At 32.3% G+C, this 18,119-nt stretch overlaps 1 protein-coding gene across 2 annotated transcripts in view; it reads left to right on the top strand.

Moving 5' to 3' along the window:
• Window positions 1-18,119, top strand: part of LOC107440430 (pancreatic lipase-related protein 2) — a 37,015-nt gene that overhangs the window by 9,854 nt on the left and 9,042 nt on the right. The window contains exons 4-6 of one of the 2 annotated variants that reach the window (XM_071182112.2): window positions 3,071-3,295; window positions 5,583-5,810; window positions 15,899-16,013. In XM_071182112.2, coding sequence (XP_071038213.2) covers window positions 3,071-3,295; window positions 5,583-5,810; window positions 15,899-16,013 — 568 coding nt within the window. Of the gene's footprint in view, window positions 1-3,070; window positions 3,296-5,582; window positions 5,811-15,898; window positions 16,018-18,119 lie in introns of both variants that reach the window. The other variant, XM_071182113.2, reaches the window with a different exon arrangement.

Raw genomic sequence — 18,119 nt, 5'->3', positions numbered from 1 at the left:
ATTCTTATCAACCAAAATCCGTTAATTATATAAAAATATATATTATGTGATGCATATCATTTCTGGAAACAAACAATTGTTTCATTTTCTGACAAAATACCATTTAATTTATGTGCAAACCAGCTGACCACGTTTTTTATCGGTACAAAATAAGAGACCGGCATGTAAACATTTAAATAAAACCCAAAATGTAACCAATATCTTAAGACTTTAACATGACATAATACAGGATGTCTTTTACAGGGTTGTTCTTGGCACGAATGTTTTCGTGAATTTTGTTTCAAATTCGAGGATTTTTGGCTTGATTAATATTTAAAATTATTTTTTGAATTCGAAATTGATGAATGGATATTAGTTTTCAAAAGAAAGTGGTAGTTCACAGAACCACTAACAGATATTTTTGTTAGATATTCTCTTCAGCGATAGACGCTGGCAACACTGGGGAAATTCCCCCTCCCTTCTTGAATGAGATTTTTTAAAACACATATCGATAATATGTGTTTAAAATTGCAGATTTGATATCGATAATATGTGTTGTAAATCTGCAATAGGCTTTTCTCTATAAGCTGCTGTTTTTAGAAAATTTAATAGAATAGTCTGAAACAGGAGTTTTTAAATCACTCAAGTGTTCTAACTTCTCTGTTACGTAGGGCTTGGTAGTAAGAAAACGCTGTTGCTTTTCAGCTCATGATGAGAGATATGTTAAGATCATGTGTTTCTTGTTTTAAATGTTATTTTCAAAAGGGTAGACAAACGTAAATATATTTATATAAACCTATACGTTCTTTATGAACTCGTAGGGCGAGATAGCCTGGTTGGCAGGGCGTGGGACCCATGCACAAGAGGTCATGAGTTTGATCCCCGATACTTTTCATGTAGTAAAGGGGGTCTGGTGGATATTAAATCTGTCGGGTGGATCTGTCATCTGTCGGGTTGTAATTTTGTACCTCATTGACGATGCCTTTAGTGCTTCGGCCCCTCACCTTTTTATTTCTCAATGTATTTTTCACCTCAATGATATGACAACTACAAGATGAATTGGATAAAGGTCTCTTCGCACCCCTTATTGTCTAGTTACATATCAATCATAGTATTTGTAGCTTTTTCTGTGTTCAACTAAACTGTATGGTCGTAGGCAGCATTCTTTCCCTCCATATGACATGATCAAAACTTAAAATATATCCGTATATTTTATCAATATCTATTATTAAACTTAGTCTGAAATACAAAACAAAATGAAGATTGTTCGGTCTAGGTAAAAAGCTCCTCTCGCTGTTCGTCTGAAACAGAGGCGGTGACTATGGTTACGAGGTTTAACTATTTCAAGTAGGAAATGCCCTCTTTGAAATGCGCTATTTATTGTTTCCATAGCAGCAGAAAGTTTAAGTTTTTTTTAAAATCGAGGTGAGTTCTTTTTATCGACAAACTGCATCTTCTACTGCTTCAAATTTTTTTTTTTTTTTTTTACCCACCTTACTGACTATTAAGGAAATGGGGCAGAGACGGCCTGGTTGGTAGGGCACTGGGCCCATGTCCAAGATGTCGAGGGTTCGATTCCCGCCAGTCGAAGACTCCCCGTGTAGTAAATGGTGACTGATGCATGTTAAATCTGTCGAATCACAAAGTCCTTCATGTTCCCATAACAAATCCTACCTCTGGAGGTACTGATCTAGGAGTTTCCTCGTCTTCTGGATTGGTTCAAAATTACAAGGGTATGGAGTTGAACATAAGTAGTCATAAATCCAAAATTGAGTCAGCTGTTCAACCACGGCTATAAAATTGAAAAAAAAGTGATGTTTGCTGACTCAATAAGTGAAATTAAAATGAAGTGATTAGTTAATTTAGTGGAAAATGAAAATTGGAAAAGTGAAAAAGAGAAGGAAACGCAACAAAAACATTAAAAAACACACGCACAAAGAAATCAAGTTAAGCATGGGATTAGTAAAATAGGTAGATCGCAAACACGCTTGTTTTTTTATATTAGTAATAAGCTAAAGTGAGTCAAATAAATTAAGGTCTCACAGAATTCCAATTTAAAATAAGGATGCGCCACGCCTAAGCAATAGGGAAATGTTATATTGTGAGAAAAAATTAATCACTACACGCGCACTTCTCGCTACACGTGTTCTTCGAACTACACGTGCTTCTTAGTACTTCCATTGAGGACTACAATATAGTGTTTTTATATAAGCTTATAAATATATATAAGCTTTCGAATCACTTACAAGTATGGGTGTGAAAAAGAACTTTAAATCAAATTTATAAAAGAAAGAATGATACATTAACGCATAAACTTATCGACCGCTAAAAGAAATTTTTCCAAAAAGCGTTGAAGGTTGTCAGGCCTGTCACAAAGTCCTCCATGTTCCCGTAACAAATCATACCTCTGGGGGGTACTGATCCAGGAGTTTCTTTGTTTTCTGGATTGCCTCTAAATTACACGGCTACGGAGTTAACCATTAGTAGTTGTAAACCTAAAATTGGATCGGCTGTGCAACGACGATTATAAAGTGTAAAATAATATATTAAGGACATGATAATAAATATATTGATGTTAGTTTTAAAAAGTGAACATTTTCTAGCTGTATAAAAAATATATATTTGAAAAATCTCTTCTTTTTAGATTTAAGAAATGAGTGCTAATTTATCCCGTCCAGTTTTAAAATAAAGCACTTTTCAGTAGTTATTTTTTGCGATGTTTCTATAAATTCTAAAGGTGCTTTTTTTCAAATTGTTCAAGCGTTTCTTTACTTGTTTTTCATTTAATTTCTTTAAGCGTTAATAATGATGTTAATTTTTACGATCCAACGTTTCATAGCTATTAATGATGTTTAAAAAGTAGGATTTTGAAAATTTTGCTCTTTTCAGATTTAAGAAGGAGTATTAATTTAAACTGCCAAGTCTTCAAAGCATTTTTCAACAGTAATTTTTTCAATGTTTCTACTAATTTGAAACTAATTTTTTCAAAGTTGCTCAAATACAATTATATTCTACTTATTCTTCTATTAATTTATTTAAGCGTATCACACGCCATAAACCATGGTTTGTAACATTTGTTTTGACATTTCAGGCTTAGATCCAGCCAGCCCTCTATTTGAAGATGAAGACGAAAATGTCCACTTATCGAAGAATGATGCTGAATTTGTAGACGTTGTGCATACAAACGCTGATCTTTTGATGTACGGTGGTGTTGGTATAGAAAAACCCATAGGGCACGTTGATTATTATCCAAATGGTGGTAAAAGGCAACCTGGGTGCCCAAGTACTATAAAAGGAATTTTCTTCGATATTTTTAGTAAGTATTCTAAGAATTAGGTTTTTATTATAGTAGAATTTATCGATTTATCACTGCACCAACTGTTAGAAATTTAACTAAAAGTGTTCCCTCTTCCTAAAAAGCAACTTTGATCGAGTTCACAGGTAGCGAGAATCTTCGGTAGTGGCGCTTCTACATTAGATATTGTGGCCGCTATATGAAATGGCTCCAAAGCATTGATATACAAAAATGTCAACATTTAGAGTGGGTTAAATGGTCAGTGGGACTGAGATTTTCCTCTTGAGTGCAAAGATTTAAAACTAGCACAAATCTAGCATATATATAAATATACGTACAATATAAATATACATACAAAATAAATAAAGATACAAATATTATAATAATAATGAAAACTGACGAAAAAAAGTTTAAAATACATAGTTCCAAGTTACGATAGAGTCAAGCTGCTCATGTCATAACTGGAAGAATATTTGAGGAATTTTTTTTTAAGCAAAGTAAATGATAACCTCATAAAAGAACTGAAATGATTATCACAATAGGAGAAATCCGGAAAACATTGACAGGAAATAACATACTAAATATTACCTAGAAAATACAGTAACAGATATGTTCAAAAGTTTCTAACAGGAAACCTAACATCCTAAAAATCAAAAAGGAAAAACGCTAAACCGAAATTCAAGTGGAGGCACTGACATACATGGCAGGCTCGTCAGGGGGACATTACCATGCAGTCAGTGCGGGAGCAGTTTCAGCGGTTGGCGGTATATTATCGTAAACAACCATACAAACTACTGCCCCAAGAAAAACAAACAAAATAATCGGGTGCTTGGATCGGGGGTGGATTACCTTGACACATAATTGGGTACTTGTCTGTATTTCAAATCGATTTATAAAGGTTAATATATTAAATCTGAAATTTATAGTGTTTATATTTTATTATTTTTTTTAATCATATTTCCTCTCATCTATATTTTAAAAAAATTTTTGTTCTCCATCTTTATACACATACTAGAGCCCACACTTGTTTGGTATTCAAACCTGCAACTTTCTAAATTCATCAGAAAATTCTGTTTCCCATCTAATAATTCATACACTTCCACTTCGACTACTTCTGTGTAGCGACCTCCTTTATTTATGACCAGTTTTGGGAGGCATGGTATTTTTTCCATGGACTTTGTGTTTGATAAAACTTTTAAGAGAGACTATCAAAACCTCTTTCAGCTACCGGAAAAGATCAAATCAGGAAACACGAAAAAATATGAAAACAAAAACTATTAACAAAACAAATGGTCAAATATACTCAAATTATTTGTCAGTGGATCTTATTTAGAGGTCTCTTTTTGACGATCTTTGAAAGAGATCGACAACCTTGTGTTGCAGTCAGAATGCACTAAAGACGATGCTATCAATGATTTATTGTTGTTGTAGTTCATTTACGTCGCACTAGAGCTGCACAATGGGCTATTGGCGACTGTCTGGGAAACATCCCTGAGGATGATCCGAAGACATGTCTTCACAATTTTGATCCTCTACAGAGGGGATGGCACCCCCGCTTCGGTAGTCCGACTACCTGCACGCGAAGTCGAGCACTTTACGGTATAACAGTTTAACGAGGACCAATACCACGCACCATGTGTCCCTACGTAGACTGATCCAAGTAGTCAACCCACCCGCACACTGACCACAGCCAGGGACGCTTGAATTCGGTGATCTGCTGGGAACCGTGTCTTAACGATCAGTCCACTGCGGGACTCAAGATTTATTTTTAGAGTTGCAAGTTAAATTAGAAAAAAAAAATTATTTTGCAAACAGCTAAGCATCTCTCAAGCAAACAAACATCTTCCCACTTTTAAAAGCAAACTAATTTTTATGATATAAAATGAAACGTAAACTTAAACAAAAAAAAACTTTATTGTTTATTTATTTAAAATAGTTCCATCATTAATAATTGGTGAATTTGTTTTTGCACATAATTAAGGGTCATTTTTATTGACGCTAAGTTTGATTCATCGATCCAGTTTTCATGAAGTCAACGCAAGTGGGTCTTCTGCACCAGGAAAATGACACTGAGTAAAATTAAAATGGCTTACGAAAAATCATGCACCTTCGATAGCATTTTGAAGTCAATGGAGGTAACCCCTAAGAACGACCAACCTCTATTAACGATCATTTTACTGGGGAACAGAGAGTGGTCGCTGCATTGAGCAATATTTCCAAATATTTGTGCAATGAATTTTCTTTTCTATAGTTTAATTATTGTTCTACTGATTGATACAACTTATTTATTTTTTAATTCTCCTTACAGAGAATTTGAGAGAACGTGTTTGCAATCACGAACGTGCAGTGCACCTGTTTACAGATTCTGTTCTGAATCGCACTCCCTGTGAATACACGGCCTATAGGTGTGAAAATTACAAAGATTTTGAGCTTGGCAAATGCATGAGCTGTTCAGATACTTGTGGTCGAATGGGCTACAAGTCACATGGCAATGGTATCTACTATTTGATGACGAAGGCAGAGACTCCATATTGTGGTAAGATATTAAACTGGTGATGCATTATGAATGCCTTATTCGGACATTCCGAATGCTGAATGCTGTATTCAGGATGGCCACTATTGAAGAAAATTGAAAAAACGCTCTACGGGGCTTATGGAAATTTTAAATGTTTTAATTTCATTTTAGTTTGAGGTACTAAGTAGGATAATTTTAACATTTAAATATATTTTGGTAGATGAGAATATGTATAAAGTGATTTGTCTATTTAACCTTTCCTTAACATTTTTATTTAAAATTTTACCCGGTAATGGGTACTGCGTTATTGCGAGAAGTGACGATTGAATTAAAGAAGGTATTGAAGAAGTACATAGAAATAATTGGGGGGGGGGGAGAGTTAGCTAATTTATTTATTATTTTTAATATAGCAGACAGTTTTTCATTTACAGATCTCACTTTAATTTTAAGAAATTATATCCAAAGAATAACAGACATAATTTTCAGTTCAATAGTTTGTGGCCTGCCCTTTCCGGGAAAGTGTTACAAGCTGACAACACTCAATCCAAAAATGTTACGAATTACAAATTTAAAAATAAATTAATTAATTAATTGATTAAAACTATTTGGTTCTAAGCGTTCACCAGTTATTAGCAACCACGATTCTCTAAGCATGAAAGCTATAAAGTGTGCCTCTACATTCAGGGTCCGATTATAGCCTCAGCCCAATAGGCATGGGCCTAGGGTCCACACTTTCTGCGGGGCCTCAAAAAATTGTAAAAAGTTCACAATATTACTTTTTAAAAAAAAAATACCGAAAGAAACAGTTTTTCTCAAAAAAGGCATTTTTAATTTCAAATTTTCTTTATATTGTGATAAACGAAACACCTGTAAAGATTGCACTAATCAAATTCGAAAGTACAGCTGAATTTCAATTGGTGCAATTTTTACTCCAACAGCTTAAGCAAATGCAACGAGAATGCATTTTCGCAAAGTCTTTTATAAATGATTAGTGTCAACAAGAACTAAAAGATTATTCTTAACAAATATGTAAAGCTGTAGATGGAAGGCTACAATCTTTAAAATAATTCAACTAATCAGTGACTTATAGCAAAAATCACTGATTTCACTTGTTTTTGGTCACCAAACTATTTTTATTTTTATACAACATTGTTTTGTTATTTTATATGTAGCTTTACTATTTAGATACGCGGAAAATTTATCTTAGAAAAATAATCTTCAATTGTCTGCTTTCAAAATTTTTTAGAATGTTTCTCTTGAATCATGTAGTTCAATAAATTCTTTTTATAGTTAGGACTACTGTTCAGAAATTTAATCTCAAAATATTTTGCTAAGGGTCCGGAAAATTTGTGGGCCTTGGGCCTGAATTTGTTTTGATCGGTCCCTGTCTACATTACGAATACACTGTCTACAATAAGAATACACTGTATGTCGCCGTTGCTAATATTCGCCAAAGGTTTAAGTAGAGCCGTGGAGGCTCGGTTGATAGAGGGCTCGATTTTTAATGAGCTGAACCGGGTTCGATTCCTAGCGATAGCTGGTAAATACGAATTCCGCACCCGGCTCACACCAACAACAGTGATGGCGTAAAATATCCTCAATGGTAGACGAATCATAGGTTAGAGTCCCCTTGCCTGCAGGCTGATGATTGGAGGCTTTTCTCTCCTAGTAACGCAAATGAGGGTTAGTTCCATCAAAAAGTTCTCCACGAAAGCAAATTTTTTCCAATATTTGACTCTTATAGTCTTCTAAATTAAATTCAAAATTACAAGGCTACGGAGTTGAACATTAGTAATCGCAAACCCGAAATTGGGTCGGCTGTTCAATGACGGTTATTAAAAAAAGGTTTTAGTACCTCATCAAAAATTGATTTTGAAAAAAAAATTTTTAAGCTACTATGGAATAAGCTCTTTTGATTTTAGCAGAGCAAAATAACACAGGTATTTATGCATGGAAAAAGGCATTTATAAATTATTGATATAATTTTATTTATTAGTTTTCAAGAAATAACTATTTTTTAAACTAACTCTATACATACCTAACAACTTTAAACGCTTTTTGGAAAAATTTCTCCTAGTGGTAGATAAGTTCATGCTTGCAGTGTTCCCCAACCCCCGGTCCGGTACCGGTCAGGGGATCAAATGATACCGGGCCGCCCATTTCATTGAAACTAAATTTAAATTCCTAGGTTTTTACCCGAAATTAAAAATATCTGTGTTCCATTAAAATTTTATTTATTAAAAAAAAGGGGACCCCGAAGGTAGTGACATAAATTTTTTAATATTTGTAATGAATCATTGTTTCCGATTACTCCCAGATGGAACCGTCTCATTGCAAAGAAACAAGCTCAGGGCTTTCATTGATTTAACGTTCTAGTAAATTAACCCTTTTGAAGGCCGTGATAAGTATACTTACCACCACGTTTTACCACTTTTAATTTAGGTTTCCATTTTTCAATAACTTCAACTTTCGTGAAGTGAGTTTGAATAAAATTGGTAACCATTTGTCACTTTTAAAAAACGTATAAAAGTTATAAAATACATAATTCCTTTTGAAGTTTGTAACATTTAAGGAATTTATTTTATAAATAAAGAAAAATAAAAGCCATTAAGTTCCTAATAGGTCATGTTAAATATATTTACCACCAAAAAAATGGCATTTTTATAAACTAAATGAGTTTTTTTTTAATATCAATTACTGTTCTTAAAACAATTTAAATTCCAAAAATACTTTAATTTACCTTTACTAGAAATAAAGGGCCCATTAAAGGGTTAAAACACTTCATATTTATTTTTAGGTGTAACTGTATTTTATGTTGAAGGCATGTTTAAATACAATTAAATTAAAATTAATAAATCAAAATAATCTAAAATATAAACAATAAACGTCGCCCGCTGTAAAATAATCAATCGTTGACATATCCGCGGTGATAAAAAGGTTGAGGAACACACTTTTAATGTATCATTCTGTATTTTATAAATTTGATTTAAAGTTCTTTTTCACACCACTACTTGTAAATGATTCGGAAGCGTAATATAAAGAACCCGTTTTTTCAAGGATTCTTCACCCTAAATACGGTTTTTCATGCGTATAGAATAAATGTACTTAGATTTAGTCTGACCACCGCCTCCGCTATTCACCGCCAATATCCACAACAATGCCATGATTCCGGGTGCCCGCGGGCACAGATGAAAGTGAGAAGTGAATTTAGTTCAAGTTCAAGGTTTCATATGAGGCATGTAAGAAGCACGTGTAGTCCGATGAGCACGTGTGGTGAGCAGCGCGCGTGTAGTGATTAAATTTCTTTCACAATATAACATTTCCCTATTGCTTAGGCGAGGTGTCTCCTTATTTTAAATAGGAATTCTGTGAAACCCTAATTTATTTGACTCATTTCAGCTTATTACTAATAATTAAAAAAGACGTGTTTGTGATCTACCTATTTTACTAATCCCATGCTTAATTTGATTTCCTTGTATGTGTTTTTTTTTTAATGTTTTTGCTTGCGTTTCCTTCTCTTTTTCACTTTTCCAATTTTCATTAACATCTTTCCACTAAATTAACTAATCACTTCATTTTAATTTCACCCTTTGAGTCCGCAAATATCACTTTTTTTTAAATTTTATAACCGTGGTTGAACAGCTGACTCAATTTTGGGTTTACGATTACTAATGTTCAACTCCGCTACCTTGCAATTTTGAACCAATCCAGAAGACGAGGAAACTCCTGGATCAGCATCCCCAGAGGTATGATTTGATATGGGAACATGGAGGACTTTGTGATTCGACAGATTTAACGTGCATCAGTCACCATTTACTTTTTTTTTCTTTTCTCCAAGCTTTGGACATGTGCCTAGGTCATTATGGACCCTTTACCATGTAGTCACCATTTACTACACGGGGAGTCTTCGACCGGCGGGAATTGAACCCGCGACCTCTTGGATATGGGTCCAGTGCCCTACCAACCTTAAGCCTGGTTGGCCGGGTACTTGTTCGTACACAATCTTAGTTTCTACATTTTCCAATCTTCTCTGCTGGTGTAGCCTGAGGAAAACAGTGATTCCGTTAAGAGTTTTTTTCCTCTGACGAATGACTGTCACTCAGAAAGTGTTTTAATCCCCCAAATTCTGATTTGAAATTCATCGACAACTGTAAACCAAGCATCGGAAAGGTTCTATGTTCCTTTTCATGCGATCACCTTGTAACTTCACCTCTTCATCATCACCAACTCAACTAATCTCTGAATTCAACTTAAAGAAAAAGAGGATAAAAGCGATTAGCACTGATCCTCATCTTCAACTCAATTCAACTCAACTCCAAACCACTAGTGGTGGGGCTTTTAAAATGTTAGCAAAACTACGAAAAATTCTGTAGGTGTTAGTTTTTAATTGTCTGCCACTTAATAAAATATTTTGCAAAAAGCGTAGTAGTTGTCAGCAGTGCCATACATCACAAACCGGAAATCATAGATACCCATGATACATAAGCACGTTCACGCCGGGGTGACCCACCGGTGGTTCACGCTAGATTGTCTCATCTCGGCGGCCCACCAGAATAAAAACTGGTAACAAATAAATTTCATTTTTTAGTTTTTTTTCCGGGAATAATAAAAATTCATAACTACCAATTGTTTTTAACGGATGCAATTTTTATATTGAAATGCTTCTTCGCCGTGATAAATTTCCCTACAGTGAATTGTTATGGTTGAGAATAGATTAACTCATCCCGAATATTATCTAATATTGAAATAGTTCTTCTACCAGTATTTTCTCTTTTCCCATACCAGTATTTTCACTTTTCCCGGCGTGAACGTGTTAAGTGACAGCTAGAGGATTATCAAGGTTAGGCTTAATATGCTTAAGATTGTTTGCAATTACGAAGTTCATTACGCGAAAATCATGACTTATATATTTATTTAACCTTTTGCGGAATAGCAAATTTCGGTTGCAAATTTAGTAAGTCAACACATTAGCAGCCGTGACTTTTTAGTACTCTTGGAATCGTTGGAAAATGCACGCAAACCTTAATACGCTGCCGCAAAGCAGTCTTAACTGATTAGTCTAAATTTAAAAGCCTTATTTTTGAAAACTGGGGAAGTTGAAGTACAAGTAGTAGAATACAGTTTATTCTTATATAAGACATATTTTTTATCTTTTTTTTTACTCTATTCCTACATCGCTTTACACCTTTTACTTTATTCTCCTATTATTTACATTGGTAAAAGCTTAAAGCAAAAAGTTTTATATTTTCAGGGATTTATTATATTTCTAGATAAAGTATTTCCAGACGGGAAAGGCATAAATTGTTTACATTAAGTGATGATCAAAACTATTGAAAATAAAATTATTGAATGAACAAATAAAGATAAAGCCAGACCTGCCAACTTTTAATCCCTTCCATTATCATTTTTCCCAGTGGTATTAAAATGGAATTGAAACTTCAATTTTAAGCAAACAAATACGTTGTATTTGAAAAAAATTAAGTTGACAACCATGATAGTAATGCATATTAATATATAAGCTTAATTTTTGTAAGAATATTGGTGATCAAAATCATTTAAAAATTAAATTTATAAAAGAAAAAATAGTATATATTTACTACCACTTTAAATATGAAAATAAAATCTACCGCAAAATCCGGGAGAGTTGGCACGTATGATAAAGCATATAATTTACTACCAGTTTAAATTTTTAAGAAAACATTAACATGTTTATTATTATATGGCTCCTAATGGGTTAGCAAAATGCATGCTAAAACACAATGTACTTAATCTCTCAAAATTTATTTCGATATTATTGATCCTCAAAAGATTTGAGAAAATATTGAATAAATCGAAGTCTGTAATATGATTTAGGTTCATACCAACGTCTCGTACAACTGAAAGCCTCCACACGGATTTTTATAGGTAGTCCGATCAGACCACCGTGAAGGTAAACCCGTTTACGAAAGAGCCCTTCAATAGAAAATCTAGTAAAAGTAAGACAGTGGTAGCAAATATATGTCTAAAAATTTGTTTAATTTATGAATATGATTGGTTTATCTTATTTACTTGTCTACCACTACAGATTCATTTCTCAAATATGTATAATAAATTTCTCTCAGTTGCATTTAAAATAGAGTTTGAGTTCATGCTCTTTACTGGTTCACTTTATAAATAGGCTGCGCAGACTACTTATAAAAAACCGTGTGGAGGCTTTCTGATGTAAGAAGTAATATTCATACGCACCTTGAAAGAATTGAAATGTTAGAATAATATAATATTTTAATATTATTATATCTGTAGCTACCAGAATATTTTATTTTCAATAAGTACATATACATATATCTGACGGTGGTAAATATAAAATTCGATAATGGGAGTTTTTGACCTTCCCTGAGATTTGCTCCAACCATTAACCAACAACTATGGCAGGGCTAAAGAGAATACAAGGGCTAGTTCACTCCGCTCTTAGAGCTGAAGCTACGATTTCCCTCCTCATGACGTCACTGTGTCTACAGATCTCGGAGATCGCAATCAAAAATATGATAACTTTGCATCTTTCTCTTGTAAAAATAAGTTTAGACTTTTTCTGGTTATTAGCCTTCAAACTTTACGTAATTAACACATTATTTCCGTTCATAAACATAGTTCAAAAAAAAACTTTCTTGGTTATTATATTAAAAAAATACCTTTTTAAACTTATAAAAATGTTTTGCTAGTTGGTGAAAATGACTCGATAAATACTTTATTTAAAAAAGTTCAGTTTTAACTTTAACTATTAAGAAAAATGAAGGCATATATCGACACATTTTTTTTTTATCTACATATTCTTTTATAAGGATAAGTTAAGTTAAATTTAGAATCCCTGATTTTAAAATATGTCGTTAATAGCAATTTGTTCATACTTAATCATTAGGAAACATCAACCTTAAACGCTAATTACTGAAACAAAATAATAATTTAGGTTCATAATGACATCAGAAATTTTACAATTGTTTATAGACATTTAAATTTACGATGATATAATATATAGATATTTAAATTGAAGAGAATATAATTTTTTAAAAAAATCATAAATATTTAGAATAACTACATTAAAAAATATGCTATGAAATTAGGAGAATTTCAACTATATACTATATATATATTATTTATACTTTTTACCTACATTTTAATTTTCTTTGACTTTATCTATTTTTTAATTCTTTTCACCTGCCTTTCTTTATGAAGTAGCGAGGCGGTTTCTATTTAGATAATAAATTTTTATAAAAGTTCTTTACGACAGAATAAACGTATTGCGGTTTTATATTAACTGTGTCATTTCGGAATCCATTCTTTACATAGTTGTTCATTTACTTTAGGGAACACGCGAAAAATTATACTTTTTCCTTTTGTTTTTATATCAGAATTTTTGCAAGTTACAATCGCGCAAACTGGCATTTCGATAATAGTTTTAAATTCTTGTAAATTCACTGCAAAAACTGAGGAAAATCATTATAGAAAATAACAAATGTCTTAGAATATCTCGCAAAAAGAAATGATCCAATATTAGTTAGAGCTAGTAAGGCCAAACGCTCCGTTCTTGAAGTAAAAGTGCGAGCTTTGCGCCAAAGTGACGTCACTAGAGTGACGTAGGAGGATCGGCGCGGCAAGAGATACTTCAAAGGAGTGAACCAGCCCTTCTATTCTCTTTAGCCCTGCAACTATGGAGCATCTCTCCGGCCCACTCTTGGTATAATGGGCAGACTCCTGGAGGGGCAATTACCATAGGGGCTGATAGAGCCATACAGTTCACTATAAATATGCTCATAAGTGGACACATCAGGTGTTTCTCTTTTGAGCTTGGGCGAAAGACCTATTCAACGTGCGCGAGGTGTAACTCTGCACAGGATTCTCCCGATCACATTTTACACTGCCTTGGTCTGGTAAAGAAAGACCTCTACTCTGGTCCCTTACTTGTATTTGATTTCCTGAAGACTTTCGAACTCATTGACTTGGTCTAGCCTGCGGCTGTCCAAGAGGAATAAGTCAACAACATATTAAGAACTTATCAGATTTTTTTTCTCCACAAAATTGCATATCTGTTAACTTTTACTCTTTCCGAAAATGGACCTTCCAAGTGGTAGTTAAACAATAATTTAAAAACAATCTTACTCAATAATGTACTTGTGTTTTAAACCAAGTTGAAGTTCATTATCGTAGACTTGCTTTAGACTCCTTCATCTGAGGTTAGTTCTGGGTCAACTAAGACTGATGGCATACACAAGTCATAATAAGTCATATGACTTAATTTAAAAATTTTAATGCAATAACACGAATTTCACTACCACTTTAAATATGAAAATGAAATCTTCCCGGAAAACCGGAAGAGTTTGCAGCTATGAAATTGATATAGTTGATATTAATTTTTCCCAGTATTTTTGCGTATGAACCATGATGCAGGTATGCCAACTGCTTGGAAAATTTTCTTCTAGCAGTAACTAAGTTTATGTTTTAATGTATAATTCCTTGTTTTATAAAGTTATTTTTCACACCACTACATGGAAATGATTCATAAGTTCGTAAAAACATTGCTTTGCCCTTGCTTTCTCATTGTGAAACTTATAAATTTTCGGCATAAGTACCGAAAATCCTTGAAGCTTCGGTTTATAATTGTTGTAACTAACTAACTAATCAAGTTTTTCAGAGTACCTATCCATGTATGGATATCTGCTCTTTCATCTAAATTGAATAATATGTGGTGGAAGGGAAGGGAGGTACTGCGTTAACATTAAGTTATATCTCGGAATGAACAATAATTGATAAAATCAAGTTTGAGTCATACATAAAAATAAATCGCAAGTTGATACATAATAAAGGGAACAAATTGAAGATAAAGATAAAGAAAGAATATTTACACTATTTATAAATATAATTGTTGTAATAATAATAAAATACACTTTATAAAATTTTTTGTAAAGAAAGTAGTGGTAGGCAATCCTTCGAATGCTAGGTGAATATTATCTAAATTGAATTGAATTCGAAATTAATTTGTAGTTATCCTAATATAGTACTTTTCTCGTGATACATTATAAATAACTGAGTGTTAATATATTATACCTTGTAGTATTATTCAAAATCTGAGTATTATACTCAGATTTTGAATAATACTACAAGGTATAATATATTAAAGGTATAATTTACGTAGGTAATTATACCATAGAGTAATAAATAGGAGGAGACGGCATGCCCGTAAACTCGTGAAGCCTTAACCGCAACCGCGGCGCCATATTGGTACAACCAAAACAAAGCGAACTTCGTTGAACTAGAGCTGTACGTGTTTAAACATTCTTCAAACTGAGTAATAGATTTTATTTTAGCAATTAGTCTATTGTTGAAAATGATATTAAATCAAATAGAAATTTAAATAATACAGTCTGAAAAGATCAATTTTTAAAATATAGTTGCATGCTTTATATATTAATAAACAGGTTATAATTATTAATTCATATGTTTAAAAAAATTGTTAAGAAACAGTTTCTCTTTTTTTACTAAGTGATACATTAAGAAATCAAAACAGTTTTATTTTCTGACTTTAAAAAAGTAAGCTAAAACTTTTTATAAGAGAACTTTTTAAAATTATTTGTCTAAAAATGAAATCATTTTCTTTCTTCATTTATTTGAAAAAAAATGGGACATGATACTCTTTATAATTATAGTAATTTTAATTTCACTTTCTATTAATCTTATTATAAAAACATGGAAGACCATTAAATATCTATTTCAGTTTTTTATTAAAGTCAAAAGTCAGATGAAATTTTAGTTTTTACTGATTATAAATATTTACAGATTATAATTTAATAATACAGTATCTCTGTATATATGTGTGTGTGTGTGTGTATGTTTAATAAATATTATAACTCTATGAATTATACCTACGTATATTTACGTGAGGTACAATTTACTTAGTAGTAAAAAAAAAAAAAAAAAATCTGGTACGCTTTATGATAAAATTTGGTGTAAGTAAGACGATTGCTTTTAATTTTATCATAAAAAAATCACTTTAGGAACTCGTTTCACATTATTCTTTAAAGAAATTTTATTCATCGTAAGCATAACACATACTTAAATTATCATTTAAATTTTCACAGCTGGTCTTGCCAAACTGACAGTGAAGTTCCCCGCAACTGTCAAGAAGTCTTATGGATCGATGATCTTGACATTCGTTGGGAAGAATGGAGAAAAAGAAAACGTGACGCTAACAGAGTAAGTTAAAACCCTCATAGTTTTCAAAATTAAGAAAGAGGAAGTACAGGGGTTGATCAAAAGAACCTTTCAGCAACGAGTGTTTTGGATGATTTTGTAAGGCAAAACTGTTGGTATAATCAGAAAGATCACGCTTGAAGCTCTTATATATGATGTCACTTTTATCGATGCTAAGTTCGTATGAACCAAAAGGAACATTGCAATTTAATAACGTCTATTTAGCTATAATACCTGAAATTTTGAAATCATTCTACAGGTTTGTAATATTTATGTAAAAATCCTTTTTTAATTATAATAGTACAGAAAAAAGAAATCGCCTTCTAACTTCCTAGATTTATTTTGGTCGATGTCAATTTAGCATGGTCCCATAGGCCATCATTTCTAAAAAGCTTCAAGCATGATCTTTCAAATTGTGCGGACAGTTTTGGCATGTAAAATCTTCCCAAACATTTGCTGCTGAATAAAAGATTATTTGCATAGAGTTACTGAAGAAGTGTTCTCCTAATTTTTAAAAACCCGCAATATTTTCGAATTAATTTTTTTTAAAAATTGCGAATAACTATGAGATTGTTTTAACTCAGATTTTTTTTTTATGTTGAAGCAGTATAATATTCAATAACTGATTACTACTTGCGCCTAGTACTTAGTTAAAAAGATGGTTGCTTATTCTAAAAAATAAAAAATAGTGCTAGTAGATGTATTTTACTGTTAGCATTTATTATGAAGAAAAAAAAAATTTCTATCAAACATAATGTATTATGTTATAAAAATGAGCATAGGTAACGCCCCCGATATTTATTTACAAATCGTAGCAAATCACACCTAATTGACGAGGGAAAAAACATGTTGGTGTTCGGCCTATGAAGCGTTTTCGCATGTGATTCGCGCATCCGTAAGCCGTTCGTCTTAAAAGTAGTTTCAAAATATCCGCATGTGCGTTCGCAGAGATGCCAACTTGCTCCGGACAGCGAATAAATATTATCGAATAGTAGTTTATTAATTGTGATTCTTTGTTTAATAAAGTCAATTTAGTAGATTGTTATCTACCACTGTTTCTAAATAATTCATAGGCTTATATATAAACCACTTTATCATGGTAAATCATGTTAAACCAGTTAAAAAGTAAGCAAAATTAGACAAATATTAGCAATTTTTAATTTGTAGTTATTTACCTTTATTAAAGTTATTTTGGCGTGTCCGGAGCAGTTGGCATCTCTGCGTTCGGGACAAAATGTGGGGTGAATGGTTCAGACAAATCTGCTTGCTGCCAAATACTCTGCTACCATGTTCTGCAGATTCAGCATAGCACAAGCCTTCTTTACTTTCTGACCATTTTATTACCACGTTTATAAAAACTTGCCTTCGTGTATGTCTGTCCGGGTGGAATTTTGTAATCGATTTTAAACTAACTTCCCGACTAGCTACAAACTTCAAATTTGGCACACAGTTCAGAATTGGATGACAATGCATGAAAATGAAGAGAAAAAAGACATACAAAGAAAAAAAAATTGAAATTTAAAAAAATTATTATTTTCGAGATTGTCTTTTGTTGTCGATTCCATTATTTCAAATTATTACGTGTCAGGTGAAAATATTTTTGTTGTCGGAGTATTTTTATTGGCTGAAAAATCACGTGGTAGGATCCAGTTTTTCCTCATTCATTTCTACATTGTTTTGGTTGTCATCAGCATAAAACTAATGAAAGTCGTAAAGGTATTGTTTTTCTATAAAGATTTTTGTATCCTTAATTTATAATGAAAGTTCTATTACTTTAGTAGTGGTCTTGTAGTAGTTTTGACTACTCTTGACTCAGAAAAATAATCTAAATAAAAATATATATTTTTAAAAACCACGTTTTTTGTAGGGAGGAATAATAATTAAAAAATGATAATTTTTTAAAAATATAAAATAAAAATTAAAAATTAAAAAAATCTCAGTTTAAAATAAAAAAATTCAAAATAAAAAGTAATATTTTTAAAAACCACGTTTTAGTAGTGGAGAATAATAATTAAGAAAAAAATTGAAAAACGAAAAACGTGGGGCGCATGAAATACATAACAGTACATATACACATACATATACACATTTTCTTACTCATACACATAC

This window comes from Parasteatoda tepidariorum, chromosome 4 (genome assembly GCF_982258835.1).
Source record: "Parasteatoda tepidariorum strain Cologne lab strain chromosome 4, Ptep-v5.0, whole genome shotgun sequence".
In the NCBI taxonomy this organism is placed as follows: Eukaryota; Metazoa; Arthropoda; class Arachnida; order Araneae; family Theridiidae; genus Parasteatoda; species Parasteatoda tepidariorum.
The sequence above is the reverse complement of the archived record's forward strand: the minus strand, read 5'-3'. Positions and strand labels throughout refer to the sequence as shown.